At 37.6% G+C, this 20,468-nt stretch overlaps 1 protein-coding gene across 2 annotated transcripts in view; it reads left to right on the plus strand.

Moving 5' to 3' along the window:
- The window catches only part of dync1h1 (dynein, cytoplasmic 1, heavy chain 1), a 103,727-nt gene that overhangs the window by 16,836 nt on the left and 66,423 nt on the right, over nucleotides 1-20,468 (plus strand). For both annotated transcript variants that reach the window (XM_059959259.1, XM_059959254.1), the window contains exons 12-29: nucleotides 3,245-3,385; nucleotides 3,469-3,645; nucleotides 4,600-4,710; nucleotides 4,809-4,928; nucleotides 7,022-7,261; nucleotides 8,617-8,772; nucleotides 9,279-9,392; nucleotides 10,637-10,747; nucleotides 10,833-11,042; nucleotides 11,590-11,736; nucleotides 12,162-12,328; nucleotides 12,429-12,602; nucleotides 13,003-13,168; nucleotides 13,359-13,547; nucleotides 14,506-14,697; nucleotides 15,279-15,561; nucleotides 18,094-18,194; nucleotides 18,484-18,643. In XM_059959259.1, the coding sequence (XP_059815242.1) occupies nucleotides 3,245-3,385; nucleotides 3,469-3,645; nucleotides 4,600-4,710; nucleotides 4,809-4,928; nucleotides 7,022-7,261; nucleotides 8,617-8,772; nucleotides 9,279-9,392; nucleotides 10,637-10,747; nucleotides 10,833-11,042; nucleotides 11,590-11,736; nucleotides 12,162-12,328; nucleotides 12,429-12,602; nucleotides 13,003-13,168; nucleotides 13,359-13,547; nucleotides 14,506-14,697; nucleotides 15,279-15,561; nucleotides 18,094-18,194; nucleotides 18,484-18,643 (2,959 nt within the window). The remainder of the gene's footprint in view (nucleotides 1-3,244; nucleotides 3,386-3,468; nucleotides 3,646-4,599; nucleotides 4,711-4,808; nucleotides 4,929-7,021; nucleotides 7,262-8,616; nucleotides 8,773-9,278; nucleotides 9,393-10,636; nucleotides 10,748-10,832; nucleotides 11,043-11,589; nucleotides 11,737-12,161; nucleotides 12,329-12,428; nucleotides 12,603-13,002; nucleotides 13,169-13,358; nucleotides 13,548-14,505; nucleotides 14,698-15,278; nucleotides 15,562-18,093; nucleotides 18,195-18,483; nucleotides 18,644-20,468) is intronic.

Here is a 20,468-nt window from a genome sequence, read left to right on the forward strand (position 1 = left end):
GAGTCTCTGTGGGTGGAAATTAAGAATAGGAAGAGGTCAATAAATCTATTGGGTGTTTTTTATAGACCATCCGATAGTAACAGGGATATTAAGCAACAGATAGGGAGACAGATTCTGCAAAGGTGTAATAACAACAGGGTTGTTGTGGGAGATTTTAATTTCCCAGATATTGATTGACATCTCCCTAGAGTGAGGGGTTTAGATGGGGTAGAGTTTGTTAGGTGTGTTCAGGAAGGTTTCTTGACATAAGATGTAGATAAGCCTACAAGAGGAGAGGCTGTACTTGATCTGGTATTGGGATATGAACCTGGTCAGGTGTCAGGTCTGTCAGTGGGAGAGCATTTTGGAGATAGTGATCCCATTTCTATCTCCTTTACCATAGCATTGGAAGCATTTAATTGGAGTAAGGGGAAATATGAGGCTATCAGGCAGGAACTTGGAAGCATAAAATTGGAAACAGATGTTCTCAGGGAAATGTGCGGAAGAAATGTGGCAAATGTTCAGGGGATATTTGTGTGGGGTTCTGCATAGGTACATTCCAGTGAGACAGGGAAAGGATGGTAGGGTACGGGAAACATGCTGTAGTGGTTGTAAATCTAGTCAAGAAGAAAAGAAGAGCTTACAAAAGGTTCAAAAAACTAGGTAATGATAGAGATCTCGAAGATTATAAGGCTAGCAGAAAGGAGCTTAAGAATGAAATTAGGGGAGCCAGAAGGGGCCATAAAAAGGCCTTGGAGGACAGGATCAAGGAAAACCCCAAGGCTTTCTACATGTATGTGAAGAGCAAAAGGATAAGACGTGAGAGGATAGGACCAATCAAGTGTGACAGTGGAAAAGTATTTATGGAACTGGAGGAGATAGCAAAGGTACTTAATGAATACTTTGCTTCAGTGTTCACTACAGAAAAGGAACTTAGCAATTGTAGGGATGACTTGCAGCAGACTGTAAAGCTTGAGCATGTAGATAATTAAGGAAGAGGATGTGCTGGAGATTTTGGAAAGCATCAAGTTGGATAAGTCACTGGGACTAGACGGGATGTACCCCAGGCTACTGTGGAAAGCAAGGGAGGAAATTGTTGAGCCCCTGGCGATCTTTGCATCATCAACAAGGATGGGAGAGGTTCTGGAGGATTAGAGGGTTGCGGATGTTGTTCTGTTATTTAAGAAAGTGAGTTGAGATAGCCCAGGAAATTATAGGCCATTGAGTCTTTCTTCAGTGGTTAGTAAGTTGATGGTGAAAATCCTGAGAGGCAGGAGTTATGAACATAGAGGCATACTATGATTAGGAATAGTTAACATGGCTTTGTCAAAGGCAGGTAGTGCCTTACGAGCCTGACTGAATTTGTTGAGGATGTGACTAAAACACAGTAAAGGTAGAGCCAAGATGTAGTGTATATGGATTTCAGCAAGGTATTTGATAAGGTATCCCATGCAAGGCTTATTGAGAAAGTAAGGAGGCGTGGGGTCCAAGGGGACATTGCTTTGTGATCCAGAACTGGCTTGCCCACAGAAGGCAAAGAATGGTTTGTAGATGGGTCATATTCTTCATGGAGGTTGGTGACCAGTGATGTGCCTCAGGGATCTGTTCTGGGACCCCTAAGAATGCAAAACTGAGCTGAGAAATGGCAGATAGAGTTCAAACCAGATAAGTGTGAGGTGGTTCATTTTGGTAGGTCAAATATGATGGCAGAATACAGTTGGCCCTCTTTATCCGTGGTGGATTGGTTCCGGGACCCCCCGCAGATACCAAAAAATACGGATGTTCAAGTCGATGGACTTCAGGACCCGGTGGAGCTCTGGAGCTTATTTAACCTGTCTCAGTGTGATGGACTTAAGGACCCAGCAGAGCTCGGGACGCACTGCCCACAGTGTTTCTGTTCCCGAAAGTGATCAAGATTGAAAATAAAGTGGAAATAATAAAGCGGTCGGAAAGAGGTGAAACACCATTGGTCATTGGATAATGGAGCATGTGAAGGTCCTGCCCTGATGAAAGCTACTATTATTACTAAGCAACACAGTAGTTTAATTATTGAAATACATACATTTCTTAAGTACTTTATCTGTATAGAAAGGTAAAATATATACTAAGACAAACATTTGACGAACTGACACTAAATAATACTAGATATACCTGTTCCAACTTAGAGAACTTCTGGGTTTTTTCCCCAATTCCCGATCCGCGGTAACCTATGCACATCCTCCCATTTACTTTAAATTATCTCTAGATTACTTATAATACCTAATACAATGTAAATGCTATGTAAATAGTTGTTACACTGTATTGTTTAGGGAATAGTGATAGGAAAACAAAGTTTGTACAACAAGTACTGGAGAGAGAACTTCCGGGTTTTCCCAATCCGCGGTTGGTTGAATCCGCGCATGTGGAACCCACGGATAAGGAGGGCTGACCATATAACATTAATGGTTAAGACTCTTGGCATTCTGGAGGATCAGAGGGATCTTGGGGTCCGAGTCCATAGGATGCTCAAAGCTGCTGTGCAGGTTGACTCTGTGGTTAAGAAGGCATATGGTGCATTGGCCTTCATCAACCATGGGATTGAGTTTCGGAGCTGAGAGGTAATGTTGCAGCTATATAGGACCCTGGTCAGACCCCACTTGGAGTACTGTACTCAATTCTGGTTGCCTTACTATAGAAAGGATGTGGAAACCATAGAAAGGATGCAGAAGAGATGTACAAGGATGTTGTCTGGATTGGGGAGCATGCCTTATGAGAATAGTTTGAGTTAACTTGGCCTTTTCTGCTTGGAGCGAGAGGATGAGAGGTGACTTGATAGAGGTGTTCAAGATAATGAGGCATTAATGGTGTGGATAGAGCTTTTTGGGCTGAAATGGCTAGCACAAGAGGGCATAGTTTTAAGGTGCTTGGAAGTAGGTACAGAGGGGATGTCAGGGATAAGTTATTTATGCAGAGAGTTGTGAATGCGTGGAATGGGCTGTTGGAGGCGGAAGCAATAGGGTCTTTTAAGAGACTCCTGGATAGGTACATGGAGCTTGGAAAAAAGGAGAGCTATGGGTAAACCTAGATAGTTCTAAGGTAAGGACATGTTCAGCACAGCTTTGTGGGCTGAAGGGCCTGTATTGTGCTGTAGGTTTTTGTGTTTCTAAATGAATGTGGAAACTGAGCTTACCCTATATTAACTTTCTGGAAGGTAATAGTGAAGCTGGTTGGGAAAAGCACTATGCTCTTTGAAATATATAGCTTAATATCCCACTGTCACTACTAGGTTGGTTTCCAATATGAACTGTCTGAAGAGGAGAAATTCTACAGAAATGCATTAACAAGAATGCCAGATGGACCAGCTGCTTTGGAGGAAGCTCATGAAGCTGTTATGGGAATTGTCAGAGAAGTTGAAAAATATGTCAAGGTCAGTATTTTGAAGATAGTTTTTATTTTGGGGAAACAACTTGAACAGGTTAAGATTAATTTGTTCTTTTTTTTCCTTGACAGGTCTGGCTTCAGTACCAGTGTTTGTGGGATATGCAACCTGAAAACATCTATAACCGACTGGAAGATGATTTAAACAAATGGCAAGCATTGCTTGTCCAAATTAGAAAGGCCAGAGGAACTTTTGACAATGCAGAGACCAAAAAGGAATTTGGCCCTGTTGTTATTGATTATGGAAAGGTAAGAGTTTTTAATTTAGATTTTTTTTTACTGTAGTTTTGAACATCATAAGCATGAGCCAGTGTAGTCCATTCTGCTCCTCAATCCTTTAACACCAAGGTTGATCTCAGTGTGGTGTTCAATCCACTTTCCTGATTACTCCTTATGACCCAAGGATTTTATTTTGGGTACTGACTCATCACCAACTATATGAAGTAAAAATTCTGAAGATTCACAGCAGGTTCCCCTTTCCTTCCACCTGTGTCTTCCCCCTTTCCAACCCTTGTCTTAAATGAGTGCCCCTTCATTCTAAAACTATGCCTGTTAGTTTGTTTGATCTAACTTCCCAATGGAGTAAGGGACAAGGTTAAGAGAGAGAGCAAAATCCTTCTGTAACTTCCCACAACAAGTAGCCTACTTCTTTTATGTGTTGATAACATTGCTTTTCATTTTTCTAAATTCTTGAGTACAAGTTCAGCCTGTTCAGTTGTTCCTTCTGAAGGCAACTTTTTCATTCTGTGAATGAACTTTGACAATGTCAGTTGAGCTACTTTTAATGCAAGTTTATCCCTTATTTTGGAGATTAAAACCATAGATTGAAACTCTAGATGTGATCTCTCCCAACATGCTAGTTGTAGCATGACTTCTGTATTCCATCCCCTTAGCAAAAGAGGCCAGCATTTCACTTGACTTTTTAATTGCTGTAACTGCATGCATTTTCTTTCACGTTCAAGGATACCCAGATACTTCTGTACAACAGCATTTTGTTAAATAATGGTCCACTTTACTTTGAATCAAAGTGGATTGCCTAGTATTTCTTCCATGTAAAACTATAACTTGCCTTTGTGCTGGCCTAATTTTTCATTAAGTTAAAGTAATCAGATCTCAGTGGTGTGATCCGTTCCGCTGCTACTGACTTTAATCGTGTCAATATGTCAAGAATGGTGCTCTGATACTCTTTAATTTTGATTCAAGGTACAATCAAAAGTGAATCTAAAGTATGATTCTTGGCATAAAGAGGTTCTCAGCAAATTTGGACAGATGCTTGGTCAAAACATGCAGGAGTTCCATTCACAGATTTCAAAGGTATGGAATATAAGTTACTTAATGTGCATTGTACTTGAACAGTTGAAAATAATACTGAATTGTACAAATAATCTCTTCAATATTGACTTTTAAATCAGTCTCGTCAAGAATTGGAGCAACATTCAGTGGATACAGCAAGTACTTCAGATGCTGTGACCTTCATAACCTATGTGCAATCATTGAAACGCAAGATCAAACAGTTTGAAAAACAAGTAGATGTGAGTACAGAGTTAAAGTTTCTTTTGCCTCAGACCAGTCCCTTCATATTTTGGGACTTGTTTGTATTCCCACTTGATTGTTTTCTTTGGAGTATCTGTTGCTTTCTTTTGTTTTAGGTAGGTGGTGAAATATTTGATGTAATGCTGGAAAGTAATGGTGCCGGTGTATTATGAACTTATGGGATTGTCTTTACCACTTCTGAACCTGACAGTCATCTTTTTCCAGGAAATGTCCTGTGGCTAAACCAGAATGTTCAAATTTTTGGTATTTTATTCCACCTGGGCACCTAACTACATAGCTAATTTCATCACCAAAGCTGCCTGTGCTATTGCCAGACTGCTGTCCCACTCGCTTGTATTGAATACTTCAAATTATTGCAGTGCTGTCCTCATTTTCTTCTGTTTTTAACTCTGCATCAGCTTTAGCTTATTTAGCTTATCTGAAATTCCCATCCATGCCATAACTGAGATGAGTCTTGCTCATCTATCACCCTGTACTCACTGATCTACAGTAGCCCTTGGACCTGCAACAATTGAATTTTAAAATTCTTATCCTTGCTTACAATTTGCACAATCTTTTCCCAAATCTACATCTTTATTCAGTCTCATAATCTTTGAAGTTGTTGTTCCATTGCAATTCTGGTCTTCTGGGTTGTCCGAAGTTTAATTGTCACTAACGTTCATTTCTTAGGCTGTCTACCTCTTTCCTATGGAGTCTTCTTAAATATCCTGTTTTCCTCAATCCTTCATGAATTCTGTTTTTTAAATCTAGCTGATTTATCAGGGTTTTGTTGATCCATCACAGGTTTTTCAGTATTGCATTATGTTTATTCTGTGAAACAAGTTGCTGAGTGGGACTGGATGATCTTGGCAAGAGAGAGTGATTGTTAGGGGTTGGATTTGTCACAGGATAGAGTGAATAGATATTGGTAAAATGAATTTTGGAGGTGAATGATTGAGGGCAGTAAAGATTTTGAGAACCATTCCTGACAAGTTCTTCCATTGTGATGAGAGATTATGCTGCCTTTTCCAGGTTGAGGGACAAGAGTAGTTATGAAAATGGTTATAAGTACTCCTTGTGCTAAAGGTCATTAAATAGTAATGGTATCAAGGAGGCTCAGAATTGAGACAGTAGTGCACATTGCTCTGTACGACATGTGCAGGGAATAATTCTCTCCTGGAATATTTGGAAAATGTTGTACCTTCACCAAGCCTAAAACTATTGAATGAGTGTTAAAAAGGTTATAACCATGCCCTCACAAGACACATGGAACACTGTTGGAAATGGAACTGCAAAGATTGCCAACTGTGTCTTTCATTTGTTCATTGAGTGTAGCTATTGCTTGCCAGACTAGCATATTTTTGTCCAACCTTAACTTCTGGCTGCCCTCACTTCGAAGCTTGCTAGGCCATTTCAAAAGGGAGTTAAACCAGGCCAGGTTGCTCAAGGATGGCAAATTGCCTTCCTTAAAAGATGTTAGTGCATTACATAGGTTTTCACAGCAATCCTATTGTTTCAAAGTTATCATTACAAATATTATATTTTGACTCAAGATTTATTTAACTACCTTTATATTTCCTCATCTACTGTGATTGGATATGAACTTGTGGCTCCAAGTCAGCGGTGCAGAGTTTGTGGTGCTAGTCCAGTAATTCAACTAGATGCAATCCTTTGTGCTACGAAAAAAAAGTGTAGCATGTAAATGCAGAGTAGGATTTGCCATGAAGAATGTCACTTTATTGACAGGGGATTGCTGATACCAGTTGATGGCACCGAATCATGCCAAAGGCCTGCATGACTCTTGTATAAAGCTGGAAATGCTTACGTTATGGTGCAAAGTTGTAGTATTTGCTTGTAATTTAAAGCTGAATTTTAATTTTGCTTTTGCTGCCACAAATGTTTTGCACTTTGATTTGGTACTTTTAAAATTTAAAAAGTCAACTTTGTTTCTGATTATTGGATTACATTTTTTTAAAACTCTTAAGATCTCATGAAACTCCTTAAATTTTGAATGTTGCTTGTGTTGCAGGTATAGTACATTTTATGTGGAAGTATTTTTTTGTGAAGTAAATTGACCATGTTTTCTTTCTAGCTTTATCGCAATGGCCAGCGTTTACTAGAAAAACAGCGATTCCAATTTCCTCCATCTTGGCTTTACATTGATAATATTGAAGGAGAGTGGGGTGCTTTCAATGACATAATGCGAAGAAAGGACAGTGCTATTCAACAGCAAGTGGCTAACCTACAGATGAAGATTGTTCAGGAGGATCGTGCTGTGGAAAGCCGTACCACAGATCTTTTGGGTGAATGGGAGAAAACAAAGCCTGTAGCTGTGAGTTATTTATTTAATTGCTTGATTGAGATGCTGTATATAGCAGATCCTTTCGGCCCTTCAAGCTGCGCTACCCAACAATCCCGATGTAACCCTAACCTAATCGTGGGACAGTTTACAATGACCAATTAACCTACTAACCAGTATGTCTTTGGGAGGAAACAAGAGGGCTCGGAGAAGACTTGTATTCACACAGGGAAGATATATAGACTCCTTTCAGAAGTCAGAATTGAACTTCAAACTCTGACGCCCTGAGCTGTAATAGGGTCGTGCTAACTACTATGCTACAGTGGCACCGTGATAATGGATCAGAATATCTCAGGCCTTTCATTAGGAGTTTGTTATAGAGCAATACAGCATGGATACAGGCCCTTTGGTCCAGCAAATCTATGCAGATTATGTTGCCCACTTAGTTAGACCCAATTTCCTGTGTTTGGCCCACGTGCTTCTAAGCCACCCATCCATGTTCCTATCCAAGTACTTATTAATTGATATTATTGTACCTGCTGCAACCACTTCCTTTGGCAGCTCTTCTAAATACCCCCCTCAGCATGGAAAAGCTTGCCCCTCAAGACTGCTTAAATTTTTTCCCCAATCATCCTGTATCTATGCCTGCTTGTTTTTGTCTCCCTTATCCTGGAGCAAAGACAAATACCAGTTACCTTATCTATCACTCTGATAATTTTAAACATTTCTATAAGGTCAATCCTCGTCATCCTGTATTCCAAGTAATAAAGACCTTGCTGAGCCAACCTCTCTATATAACTCCTGGCAGTATCCTCAAATGTTTTTCTGCTCTCTTTCCAGTTTGCCATGTTTCCTATGACAAGGTGACCAAAATTGTACATTGAATTCCACTACTGATGTCAGACTGTTTGGCCTGTAGTTCTCTAGCTTGTCCCTGCTACCCTTTTTAAATAATGGAACAACATTAGTCACCTTCCAGTCTTTAATAACTTCACCAGTAGCTAACAAAGCAAATGTCTCTTCAAGGGCTTCTGCAATTTCCTCTCTAGTCTCCCACAAAGTCTGAGGATGCACTTGGTCAGGCCCAGAGGATTTGCCTATTTTATTTAAACCATTCTTTCTGGATTTCCATTTGGTCTAAATATTTGTTGTGTTAATATTCCAGTTGTAGCTTGGTTCTTTTGCATGCCTCTAAACTTGTATAAATTGCTTCTTTGTTTGGAGTGCCAGTTAGTATCAAAGCTGATAATTTTTTTTAAATCCTAATGTTCTATCTAGCCCTTTTAAACTAGAGTGAGAATCAAATGTTGTATATTGCTTACATATTATTACTCTTAAATTTATTCTGTAACACTGAATTGTTAAGTGAAATTGTTGTTGGATTGTAGGGGAGCCTTCGTCCAGAGGATGCTCTGCAAGCACTTACTATCTATGAAGGCAAGTTTGGTCGTCTAAAAGATGACCGAGAGAAATGTGCTAAAGCTAAGGAAGCCTTGGAGTTAACAGACACAGGATTGCTCAGTGGAAGTGAAGAACGGGTGCAGGTATGTAATTTAACATCTCTGAAGGCTAAATTTAATGCTGCCTTCATACCATACCTAGCAATTGATTGCTCAAACTGGTAAAACTATTTCAGTTCTTTTACTCCTTTATGGGAGGCACAGCAGCCAAAGCTTGTATCTCTTCGATATAACTCAATTATTTATTTTCTAAATGTGGCTAATAAAATTGACTGATAGTTGACTGTTGCAATGCTTAAGTTAAAAGTATTCTTAAAGATTTAGGTTGGGTAATACTGTTTGTCAGAATCTCCTCTACAGTCAGTTTGTACATAAATTTTGTATGTAATATGCGAGTATGATGCACTGCAAAATCAAATGCGACTTTAATAATATAATTCTAAATAAAAACTAATGTAGTTTGTGTATGTGAAATGTTTTAGTTCTGCTCTGAGTGTATTTCTAATTATTTTAATGTGTCTTGTATTTCTTAGCAGATAACCAACCTCAACTACAACATTCAAATTATTAATTATTTTCGTTTTTATTAGATTGCATTAGAAGAACTGCAGGACCTCAAAGGTGTCTGGTCTGAGCTTTCCAAAGTCTGGGAACAAATAGACCAATTGAAAGAACAACCATGGGTTTCAGTACAGCCACGCAAAGTATGTAACTCTAGTATCTTTTGTTTTCATTTGATTGATGTTCATTTTTTATTATGAAAAATGTCCACAAAATTGGAAAAGCTGCTTAATGAAACAAACCTTAACAAAGTTCAAAGTACATTTATTATCAAAGTATGTATACTATATACAACTTGGCAATTCATCTTACAGGCAACCACAAACGAAGAAACCCAATAGAACCCTTTTTTTTTAAAACTGTCAAATACTGATTGTAAAAAATTGAATCCTGCTTGCTGTTTGATTTGAGATAGATGACAGTAGTGCAACACGAACACTGAAACACTGAGACGTTTATCTATTCTGTAGCTTAGTACATGACACTGAATTTACTTTTTGCAAAGGTTCCTTAAATGTGTATTTTAGGCTTCTGTCTTGGAATACTATCCCATCTTTCCATTGTCAGACTCATAGTCTTTACTGTCCGTTTATTGGCTGAGTCATACAGGTAATACTTTTTAAACTACGTTAGACTGCCAATGTAACCCAGAATTGCCCCAATGCAACAATCTGGGACTTTCATAGGTATTCTGCCTCAACTGGTATCTTTTTACTTGCTAGGTCAACTTAAAACTGAATACTAGATTTAGAATCATTGTAAATCTGGTCCTGTAGAGTACTGTAAGCATCCTAGAATAATATCTAATTGAAGTTAATTCATTTACAGTAATTTGGTTTCATATCCTAAAGCTGCTGTTTTGTGATAATCGTGTATCTTTTTCAAAAATGTAATTTTTAAAATTATACAGTTACTAATTCCCTATTTCTTGAAACCTGGGGAAAGGTCATTTGGCACATCAAATCCATGCTACCTGTCAGAGCATTGAATTCTTGCATTTTACACATTCCTTTCAAGAGTTCACAATATTTTTATGCCATCGACCAATATCACAAAGGAAGAGAAGTCTGTGGACCCCAGATTTGGAACCCTGTATTTCTATTATACTGTTAATTCCTTCCCATGCCCCATTGACCCACAAATGAGATTTCATGTGTTTTATTTCCCTTACTGGGTACCTGTTTGGTATTGGAAGGGAATTTTGGTATGGTTAGGGAACAATATTACAATACAACTTCAGGAGCTCTGACTGAACATAATTTTTCCTTTGCTGATCTTTCTTTTCTCTGCCTAAAATTTTTATAGTAGATATTTAGCTTGGTATAATGTGTTCGACAGATAAATGACAGTGCATCATACTTAACTTTTCTACCATTGTATTATACAGCTTCGTCAAAATTTGGATGGATTGCTTAACCAACTGAAGAATTTCCCAGCTCGACTACGTCAGTATGCATCTTATGAGTTTGTGCAGAGACTTCTAAAGGGCTACATGAAGGCATGTTTTATAAATGCAAATACATCAGAAAAATTGATTAATAGGTAGGACCAAATAAGAAATTAATTTCAAGTTTGTCTTGTAGGTTAACATGTTGGTGATTGAGCTAAAATCTGAGGCTTTGAAAGACCGTCACTGGAAGCAGCTAATGAAACGACTCCATGTTAATTGGGTAGTGTCTGAATTAACTCTAGGTCAAATATGGGATGTGGATTTGCAAAAAAATGAAGCCATTGTCAAAGATGTTCTACTTGTGGCCCAGGGAGAGATGGCTTTGGAAGAGTTTTTGAAACAGGTTGGTAACTTTCAAATTTAGCTTTTCCTTGGGCTTTAACCATATAACAATCACAGCACAGAAACAGGCCATCTTGGCCCTCCTAGTCCGTGTTGGACTAGAATTAGGTTGGAGTAGAATTAAATTTTGCATGTATTTAGAAACTTGTTTCCTGGTGTGATAAAATCTAGGTTATATGCTTGATTTTAATTATTTTACCACCAGTATTCTGTTACTTTATTACTATTCCTTTGCTTGTCTTCAGATTTCTAGCTGTTACAATATTTTAAATTTAATATAAAGTCAAATTAATCAAAGCATGCTCTTTGATTATCGTGCTCAACAAAACAAACTTCCTGTGGCTTTTTGGTAATTTAATAGGTCTAGCCAATGTATGGCACCAGAAAATAAATTGTCCAAATTCTAAAGATTTTGCTTTACCTATTTTATCTAATTTCTTAGCATCTTAATGCTAATAATTGATGAGCTAAGTTGTATATTTATATAGATTGCATTAAAGTATGCAACTTTAAATATGGTGACTTCAATCATTTTAAAAATGTTTCAGATTAGAGAAATGTGGAACACTTATGAACTGGACTTGGTGAACTATCAAAACAAGTGTAGATTGATCCGTGGCTGGGATGACCTGTTTAACAGGGTCAAAGAACACATCAATAGTGTATCTGCCATGAAGCTGTCCCCCTACTACAAGGCAAGTATCTGCAGAAGTTTATTTTCATAATGCTTTACCCACTTTCCTTTTGAGATTAAATCCTTCAAGTTGTATTTGATCCTCCTGTGTATACAATTTGAGTTTCCAACTTTGATTTTTTTTTTGTATTTTTATAATTTTGCATTTTAATTTTTATCCCTTCATGCTTTCGCTCACCTTGCATTAGGCATTACCAAACTACAAGGTATCTTTTGTGTGTATTTGTAGTTTTTTTGATGCAGTGAGATTTTAGTTTATGCTTTAATACATCTGCTAAAAGAATTTAGGTTTTGTTCAAAATGTAGAGAGTGAAGCAATAAAGATTTTGCCAGTATATTTTTAGCTGATTATCGAACTATAGCTTCCATTTACTCTTTAAGTGGCTAAATGGTGTCCCATTTGTGGTAATCTTAACTTTTCTTTAGGTCTTTGAAGAAGATGCTTTAAGTTGGGAAGATAAACTGAATCGTATAATGGCACTTTTTGATGTTTGGATTGATGTCCAGAGACGTTGGGTCTATCTTGAAGGCATTTTTACAGGAAGTGCTGACATTAAGCACTTACTGCCAGTAGAAACTCAGAGGTTCCAGAGGTATGTGAATAGATATATATTAGTCTTAATTAATTGTTTTGTAACTTTTGTTTTAATTGTCTTAAACTGATGTGTATACCCTAATTTTACTATCTAACAGTATCAGCACAGAATTCCTAGCACTTATGAAGAAGGTGACCAAGTCTCCTTTAGTCATGGATGTTTTGAATATCCCAGGAGTACAGCGGTCTTTGGAACGATTGGCAGATTTGTTGGGAAAGATACAAAAGGCTTTGGGAGAATATTTGGAGAGGGAGAGATCATCCTTTCCTCGGTAAATAACTACTTTTTAATAATATGGATGTATTCTCGGGGAAAGATCGAAAAAAATTCTAAGAGTAATATCACTACCTGAGATTGGTAGGAAAAGCTTGGTGAGGCTTATCTGGAGTACTGTTTTGGTTTTTGTCATCTTACTTAAAGAAAGATATCATCGCAAATGGGTTCAACACTGGTTTTTGAATATGTGTGGACTCTCCTGATATTAGAAGGGGTTATCAGTACTAGAATAAGCGAAAATCTCATGGGAAACTTGAGCATTTTCACAATGCAGAATTGATGGATTCTTGTACATACAAGGATAGGAATTGCAGAAGTACAGAAATTCATCTGCAGTGTAACTTGAGTGGATGTGGCCTTACCGTGTTTGCTAATGGATTTTGACAATTTTTCAGATTCTACTTCGTTGGTGATGAAGACTTGCTGGAAATTATTGGTAACAGTAAGAACGTAGCAAAGTTGCAGAAACACTTCAAAAAAATGTTTGCTGGTGTTTCTAGTATCATTCTTAATGAAGATGCCACAGTTGTCTTGGGAATTGCATCCCGAGAAGGAGAAGAGGTATATTTATTTTAATATGGTTCTATGTGAGAATTGATTGGTATTCTGCATTGATTATTAAACATTGTAGAGAAATTCTGAATGTGGACTAATTTTATCTAAATTATCTAAATTTATTTCAATTGTGCAGATATTAATTTATATCTAATTTCTTTCAAATCACAACTGAAGTGCTTTTTTTTTATGGCAGGTGCTTTTCAAGACTCCAGTTTCAATCACTGAGCATCCAAAAATAAATGAGTGGCTCACTTTGGTGGAGAAAGAAATGAGGGTTACTCTGGCCAAACTGTTGGCTGAATCGGTCACTGAGGTTGGAATCTTTGGTCAAGGAACTTCAATTGATTCTTCAGACTACATTTCCTGGATTGATAAATACCAGGTTTGTATAGTTTATTTTATTTTTTGATAGTACAGTGGATTCTGTTTAATTGATCATCCATTCATCTGGAAAGGAGCTTATTTAGGACAACTCTTGGAAGAACAAAAACAAATCCAGGATTCCCTTTGTTTATTTAGGATACTATGGCTTTTAATTGGGACAGGAGGCTGTTGCTAACAGTTTCTAGTTAGCATCAGTTGCGTGCACTTGTGTGACCGTTAGACACTACACTGAGCTTAGAGTGAACAGTTTTTAAATAGCGTCAGTTGCATGTATTTATATTCACAAAGCAGTGATTTTTGTCACTTGCAGTTGGTGAGTAATAAGCAGTAAGACAACTCAACTGTTTTACTCACTGATTTCAAGCATTCAGACTTGGATATGCAAAAAACAATTTCAATACTTCAAGTTAGGAACTACTAAAATTTGAACGTATTGACAGTCATCTTGAATATTACAATGTAAATGAAGATCCAGAGGATAAAATCATCAGTAGCATTGTATGAAGGCAGGTCATTATCTGCACTAAGTGATTGCACTGATTTTGTTCATTTACAGTCAATCAAAAGAACCTAGCAGCATATGTACACTGGATGACTTCCTCCTTTGAAAACTATTAGGAGCTAATGCAGTATTGTATTAATATTGGTACTGTTCTAATTTGTTTTGCATTTCAATTAAGTACATAATTTATTACTCAGATAAACGGTAGTTTATTTTTTATTTATCTTAACTACTTCCATGAAACCAGCTAATTGGGCCAAAACATACTGGTCCCGGTGTCACAATTAACAGTGTCCACTGTACTACAGAAGAAAAATACATGCCAAAATGATCTTGTTTGTTTTTAGGTGCTTGCTAAAAGTAGACAGGAAGATAGAAAATTGATTTGCTCTGTGTGGCAATAAAATTTTAATCTTTTAAATGCATTTTCATGAATTTTATTTCCATTGTATAGGCCCAGCTTGTTGTCCTTTCGGCTCAGATATCGTGGTCTGAAAATGTGGAGAATGCACTGAATAATGGTGCCACTGGTGGTCAGTCTCCTCTTGCCCCTGTCCTAGTGAATGTTGAAGCTACTTTGACTGTATTAGCAGATTCTGTTTTGATGGAACAGCCACCACTTCGCAGAAGGAAACTTGAGCACTTAGTGAGTAAACAGTCTGATCTTGAGTAAAGCTTAATGGTGGTGAGAACATTTTAATAAAAACTTGAAATGTGTATATTTTTGATATACTTATAATATTCCTCCCAATTGGTACTGTTTCATAAATCTTTGCAAAAAATTAATGTAACATGCATCCTATGGGGGAACATGTAAAACTATTCAAAATATTTAAACCACTCAAACTATTTTTGGTTTTAAAATGCAGAAGATCAACAAAGAAACTCTCCGTAGAAGTGTTAATTATATTTCAGGTGACACCGGTACAGCTGACAGCACCAGAGATCCAGGTTGAAGGTTGAATCCTGAACTTGAATACTGTCTGTGTCGAGTTCACACATTTTGCCCGTAATTTTTAAGAGTTTCCTCTGGGAGATCCTGTTTCCTTCCACATCACAAAGATTATTAGATTAATTGGCATCATAAGTTGCCCCTGGTATGCGGGGAGTAAGGAAATGTAGGGAGATTTTGTGGTTGATGATTAGCAAAATTGCAAAAGTATGTATACTGGGTAAAATAAATTTTCATCGTATAACTTTAATCATTTGTCCTTTTTCTACATATAGATCACTGAATTAGTACACCAGAGAGATGTAACTAGAACGCTGATCAAGAATAAAGTGGACCATCCTAAATCTTTTGATTGGCTCAGTCAAATGAGATTTTACTTTGATCCCAAACAAACTGATGTGCTACAACAGCTATCTATACAGATGGCAAATGCCAAATTCAACTATGGTTTTGAATACCTTGGTGTCCAAGATAAACTTGTGCAGACACCTCTCACAGACCGTTGTTACTTGACCATGACACAAGCTTTGGAAGCTCGACTTGGTGGATCTCCATTCGGTAAATGTTAAATATATTGGTAATATTTCCTATACTTCTGGTATTACTGCATGAAAATATGATCTGTTTGGAAATAATCATAAAAGGGAGCAAACATTCCTAATTTGATGCTTTGTGATACTGGAGTGATTTACAAGTGCCTTTCAAAGAATCTCCCTGCAGTCATTAGTGGGCATGTAAAGTTTAGTCACATGTTATTGCTACAATTTTCCCACAGCATGCTCCCACAAACAAATGTGATAAAGTCTCAATTTGTTTTTGATTTTGGCTCACAGATACGTAACAGCCAGGATGGTTCACATAATTGTTTTGCTATTCCTTGCTAGGGATTTTTGTCCACCTGAGAAACTACTTTCTTTGCATGACATCACACCTGAAAACATTGGATCCCTATTGTAGCGGCCTCTCTGCACTGCAGTGATCATAAATTTAAACTTTTAAGTGCTCCATACAGCTAAATGCCACTTGAGCCTATGACCTTCTGTGAGGTTACGTTTTGCTCCCAGTTAAGTCTGCTTTCAGCTCACCTGATTACGGAGGGTGCTGTAATCACCAGTAATATAAAAATGAAATAACTGAGCCCAGAGCACATGCACACTTATGACTCAGACATATACTTAATTTACCTGTGCACAAGAAGAACAGCATGACCCTTGTCACACACTTTACTGAAGCCAGGACAGAGATGCTATTTTTTTTAAACAGAGAATTGGCTTATCAGTTACAGATATTGACCATATGGTAAATTCTGTATGTTTGAATCCCTTACTTGCAAGGTCAATTGCCATTCCCAATAGAAGTGTTAAAAGTCAATGAAAACTACAAATTGGCAACCATTGCTATCTTGAACTTAATAAAGCAATTTTCCCCTAGTTAGGTGTGTTTCGCATCCTTACATTATTCCTACCTCATCTGTCCGGCACCCCCTACTTTGTAAAGGGAAGTTATGTTCTTCCAGGTTGATTACATACTGCCATAGTCATTCTCACCCATCTCATCTGCACACCACCACAGTCACCGAAGCCTCGATCCAGGTGACTTGTGTACCTTTGGGTCTTTCAGCTTTTTGAGCACCTTCTCCTTTGTCATTGTAACTGCACCCACTTCTCTTCCTTCACACACTGCAACATCAGGCATATTGCTAGTGTCTTCCACAGTGAAGAATAATGTCAGATACTCACTTAGTTCATCAGGCATCTCCTTAATCCCCATTATTATTTCTCCTACCTCATTTTCTAGTGGTCCTATATCCACTCTAATTTATCTTTCATTTTTAACATACTTGGAAAGAACTTCTACTATCCACTTTGATATTATTTGCTAGCTTGCTTTCATATTTCATCTTTTCCCATCTAGTGATTTTTTTTTAGTTGCTCTCTGTAGGTTTTTTCAAAACTCCCCAATCCTCTATCTTCCCACTAATTTTTGCTTTGTTGTATGCCCTTTTTTTTACTTTTACAAAAGCTTTGACTTCTCTTGTCAGCCATGGTTGTACTATTTTACCATTTGAGTATTTCTTCATTTTTGGAATACATATTCCCTGCACCTTCCTCATTTTCCCCAGAAATGCACGCCATTGCTGCCCTGCTGGCATCCCTGCCAGCAACTCCTTGAATTTACTTTGGCTAACTCCTCTCTCTTACCATTTTAATTTCCTTTACTCCACTGAAATACTGCTACATCAGACTTTACTTTTGTCAAATTTCAAGTTGAACTCAATCATATTGTGATCACTGGTTCCCAAGGGTTTTTTCCCTTAAGCTCCCTAATGGCCTCATTACATAACACCCAATCCAATATAGCTGACCCCTCTAAAAAGCTATCTCTTAGGCATTCAACAAACTCACTCTCTTGAGATCCATTACCAACCTGATTTTCTCAATTAACCTGCCTGCATGTTAAAATCTCCCATGACCACCATAAGATTGCCCTTTTGACTCACCTTTTGTATTTCCTGTTATAACCTGTAGTCCACCTCCCAGCCACTGTTGGGAGGCCTATATATAACTGCCATCAACGTCCTTTTACCTTTGCAGTTTCTTAACTCAGCCCACAAGGATTCAACATCTTCCAATCCTGTGTCACATCTTTCTACTGATTTGATGCCATTCTTTACCAGTAGAGCCACACTACCTCTTCCAACTACCTTGCTATCCCTCTGATATAAAGTGTAACCTTGGACATTCAGCTCCCAGCTACAACCATCCTTCAGCCACAATTCAGTGATGGCTACAGCATCATACCTGCCAATCTGTAATAGTGCAACAAGACCATCCACTTTATTCTTACACTACACAGTTTAGATACAACACCTTGAGTACTGTATTGCTATCCTTTCTGATTCTGCATCCCTAATGTTTCTTGATAGTACAGATATTTGATACATTCATACGAAAGTCCGTACATTTAAAACAGTGCGACTTTGAGAGAACGAGTAAATTTTCCACCTGTTAATGAAGTAATATTTCTCTTTGTAGTAAAAATGACAGTGAAGGTTTTGTAACTCAATTGTTCTAAATTTATTTACATTAGGACCTGCTGGTACTGGTAAGACTGAATCTGTCAAAGCACTTGGACACCAGCTTGGACGCTTTGTTTTAGTCTTCAACTGCGATGAAACCTTCGATTTCCAGGTACTGTGACTAATTATAATATTTGTTAGTTTTTCAAATTGATATTTTAGTTAACTTGTTTAATTTGATATTTATCATTTGTAATTGTATTGGCTTTGACCATTGTACCTTAAAATGAACATCTTAAGGGGGTGGGATAAGCTTTTAAATGTGTAAAGCCACCAATTTTTATTAAATTACTGAGCAGAGTATCAAAACCTGAAAAGTTGTACTTTTTGTGTTGGCCTGTTAACCTCTAAATTAGTTGCCACACTTCCTACCTTATCTAATTAATTCTTTTAATTCTTAGGCCATGGGTCGCATATTTGTGGGTCTTTGCCAAGTAGGAGCATGGGGTTGTTTTGATGAATTCAATCGCCTGGAGGAACGTATGCTTTCTGCGGTATCACAGCAAATACAGTGCATCCAGGAAGCTCTCCGTGAGCACTCAAATCCCAGCCGTGACAGAAGTATGTAATGTACACCATTTGACTTGATGTTGTTCAGATGAGCCTCTTAAAGCTTCCTAATATTTTTAAGGTGTAATCATTTTTAAATTCTGTGGTAAAATGGATATTAATTTGGCACCAAGATGAGTATATTTGTGTTTACATTTGGATACGAGATACTGGGGTGGGGGAGGGAGGATATAGAAAAGAAAGGCACATGACATTTTTGAATAAGGAGGATTTAGCCACAGGCTAAAGAACAGAACTGATATGATTAGTGTCAAGAAGGTCCCAAGTAATTCTAGTGCAGCTCTAGGTATGTTCATGTGGTCACCACTAATGAAAAAGATAGAGGAGAATAGTTGAAAGGTAATTAGTTGAAATAGTAGAATGGTGATGATAAGTGAAAACTCTTAAAACAGAAAGGAATAGTAAAATTGTAAAGGTCAAAGACTGGATTTATGGAGTTCAGGAGAACTTGCAATTCTAGTTTGACAAGGAAAGAAGTGATTGCTGGACTTGTTCTGGGCAGTGAGGCAGGTCAAGTGAAGCAATCCTTGATCCGGAATCATTTGGAAACTATTGTATGAGCTTTGGGTACTGATGGAAAAGAACAAGGCATCATCTAGAGTACAAGTATTTAACTGGAGAATGAAAATTTCTGGTCGAGGTAAAATTGGCATTTTGTGTTAATGATTTAGTCGTAAAGTGTAATTAAGTATCAAACTTGGTGGGAAGGTAGGACGGTGCAAAAGACTAAAGATAAGCTAAATGAATGGGCAATGAGGTGGCTGGGTATAATGTGAAGAAAGTGCAAAGGCAGGATGGGTTGGAGTACCAAAATAAGGAAGTACTGTGACATTGTCATGAGACCTCGTTTTAATAAGTGTAATGTGAGCAAGTCTTCCTTGATTTAGTCTCCGTCCCTGAAAGAATAAGTGTAATGTGTATTCACTAGATTTTTCTTGGGTGTTTGTCATGCCAGAGAATGAAGTTAACCTATAGTTCAGTTGGGAGAGGTTATCTCCCTTTTAATAGGAAAATGTTCCTTGGCTTCCTACTGGTCGGTTCCTCTTAATTTTTTTAAGTATTAAGGTCAGACATTTTTAAGAAGGTTGTAAATGTTTGGAATTCTCTACTTCAGTGCTGTGGATGCTCAGACATTTTATTATAGTCTTTGTGGACATTAAATGAATGGAGGAATGTTGGGATAGGACAGGTAAATGAACTTAAAGCACATAATTAGTTACGGTCAGCTTTAACAGGGAGGTGGAGCAGGCCATATTGCCTCAAATGTGCTTCCACATTCAATAATCTAATCTGATTCTGGTCTCAACTCCATATCTCATTATCATAATCTTCTATTTTCCAAAAATCTAAATCTAACTTAACCTTGGATTTACACAATGCTGTAGCTCTCACAGTTCTGTGAATTACTATTATTATTAATCCTTCCAAAGAATAAATTCCCCCATCTCTAAAATCAAGTAATTGCCCTTGTATGTGTTTTGCCCCACAGTAAGAACTGTTCTCTCAGCATACACTTTTTAGAGCCCCTTCAGTATTCTGTAGGGTTCAGTTAAATCACTTCTCATTCTTTGAATTTCCAGAAGATTTAGCCTTAATCTTCTCCATCATAAGATCATCCATTCATATTCATAAGCTGTAAGAGCAGAATTAGACCATTTGGCCTGTCAGGTCTGCTCTGCTATTTCATCATGGCATGATCCAGTTTTCCTCTCAGCCCCAGTCTCCTGCCTTCTTTCCATATCCCTGCATGCCCTGACCAATCAAGAATCCTCCAAGTTCTGCCTTACATACACATCAAGACTTAATTGTTTGTTCT

The sequence above is a fragment of the Hypanus sabinus genome, chromosome 2 (genome assembly GCF_030144855.1).
Source record: "Hypanus sabinus isolate sHypSab1 chromosome 2, sHypSab1.hap1, whole genome shotgun sequence".
Lineage (NCBI taxonomy): Eukaryota > Metazoa > Chordata > Chondrichthyes > Myliobatiformes > Dasyatidae > Hypanus > Hypanus sabinus.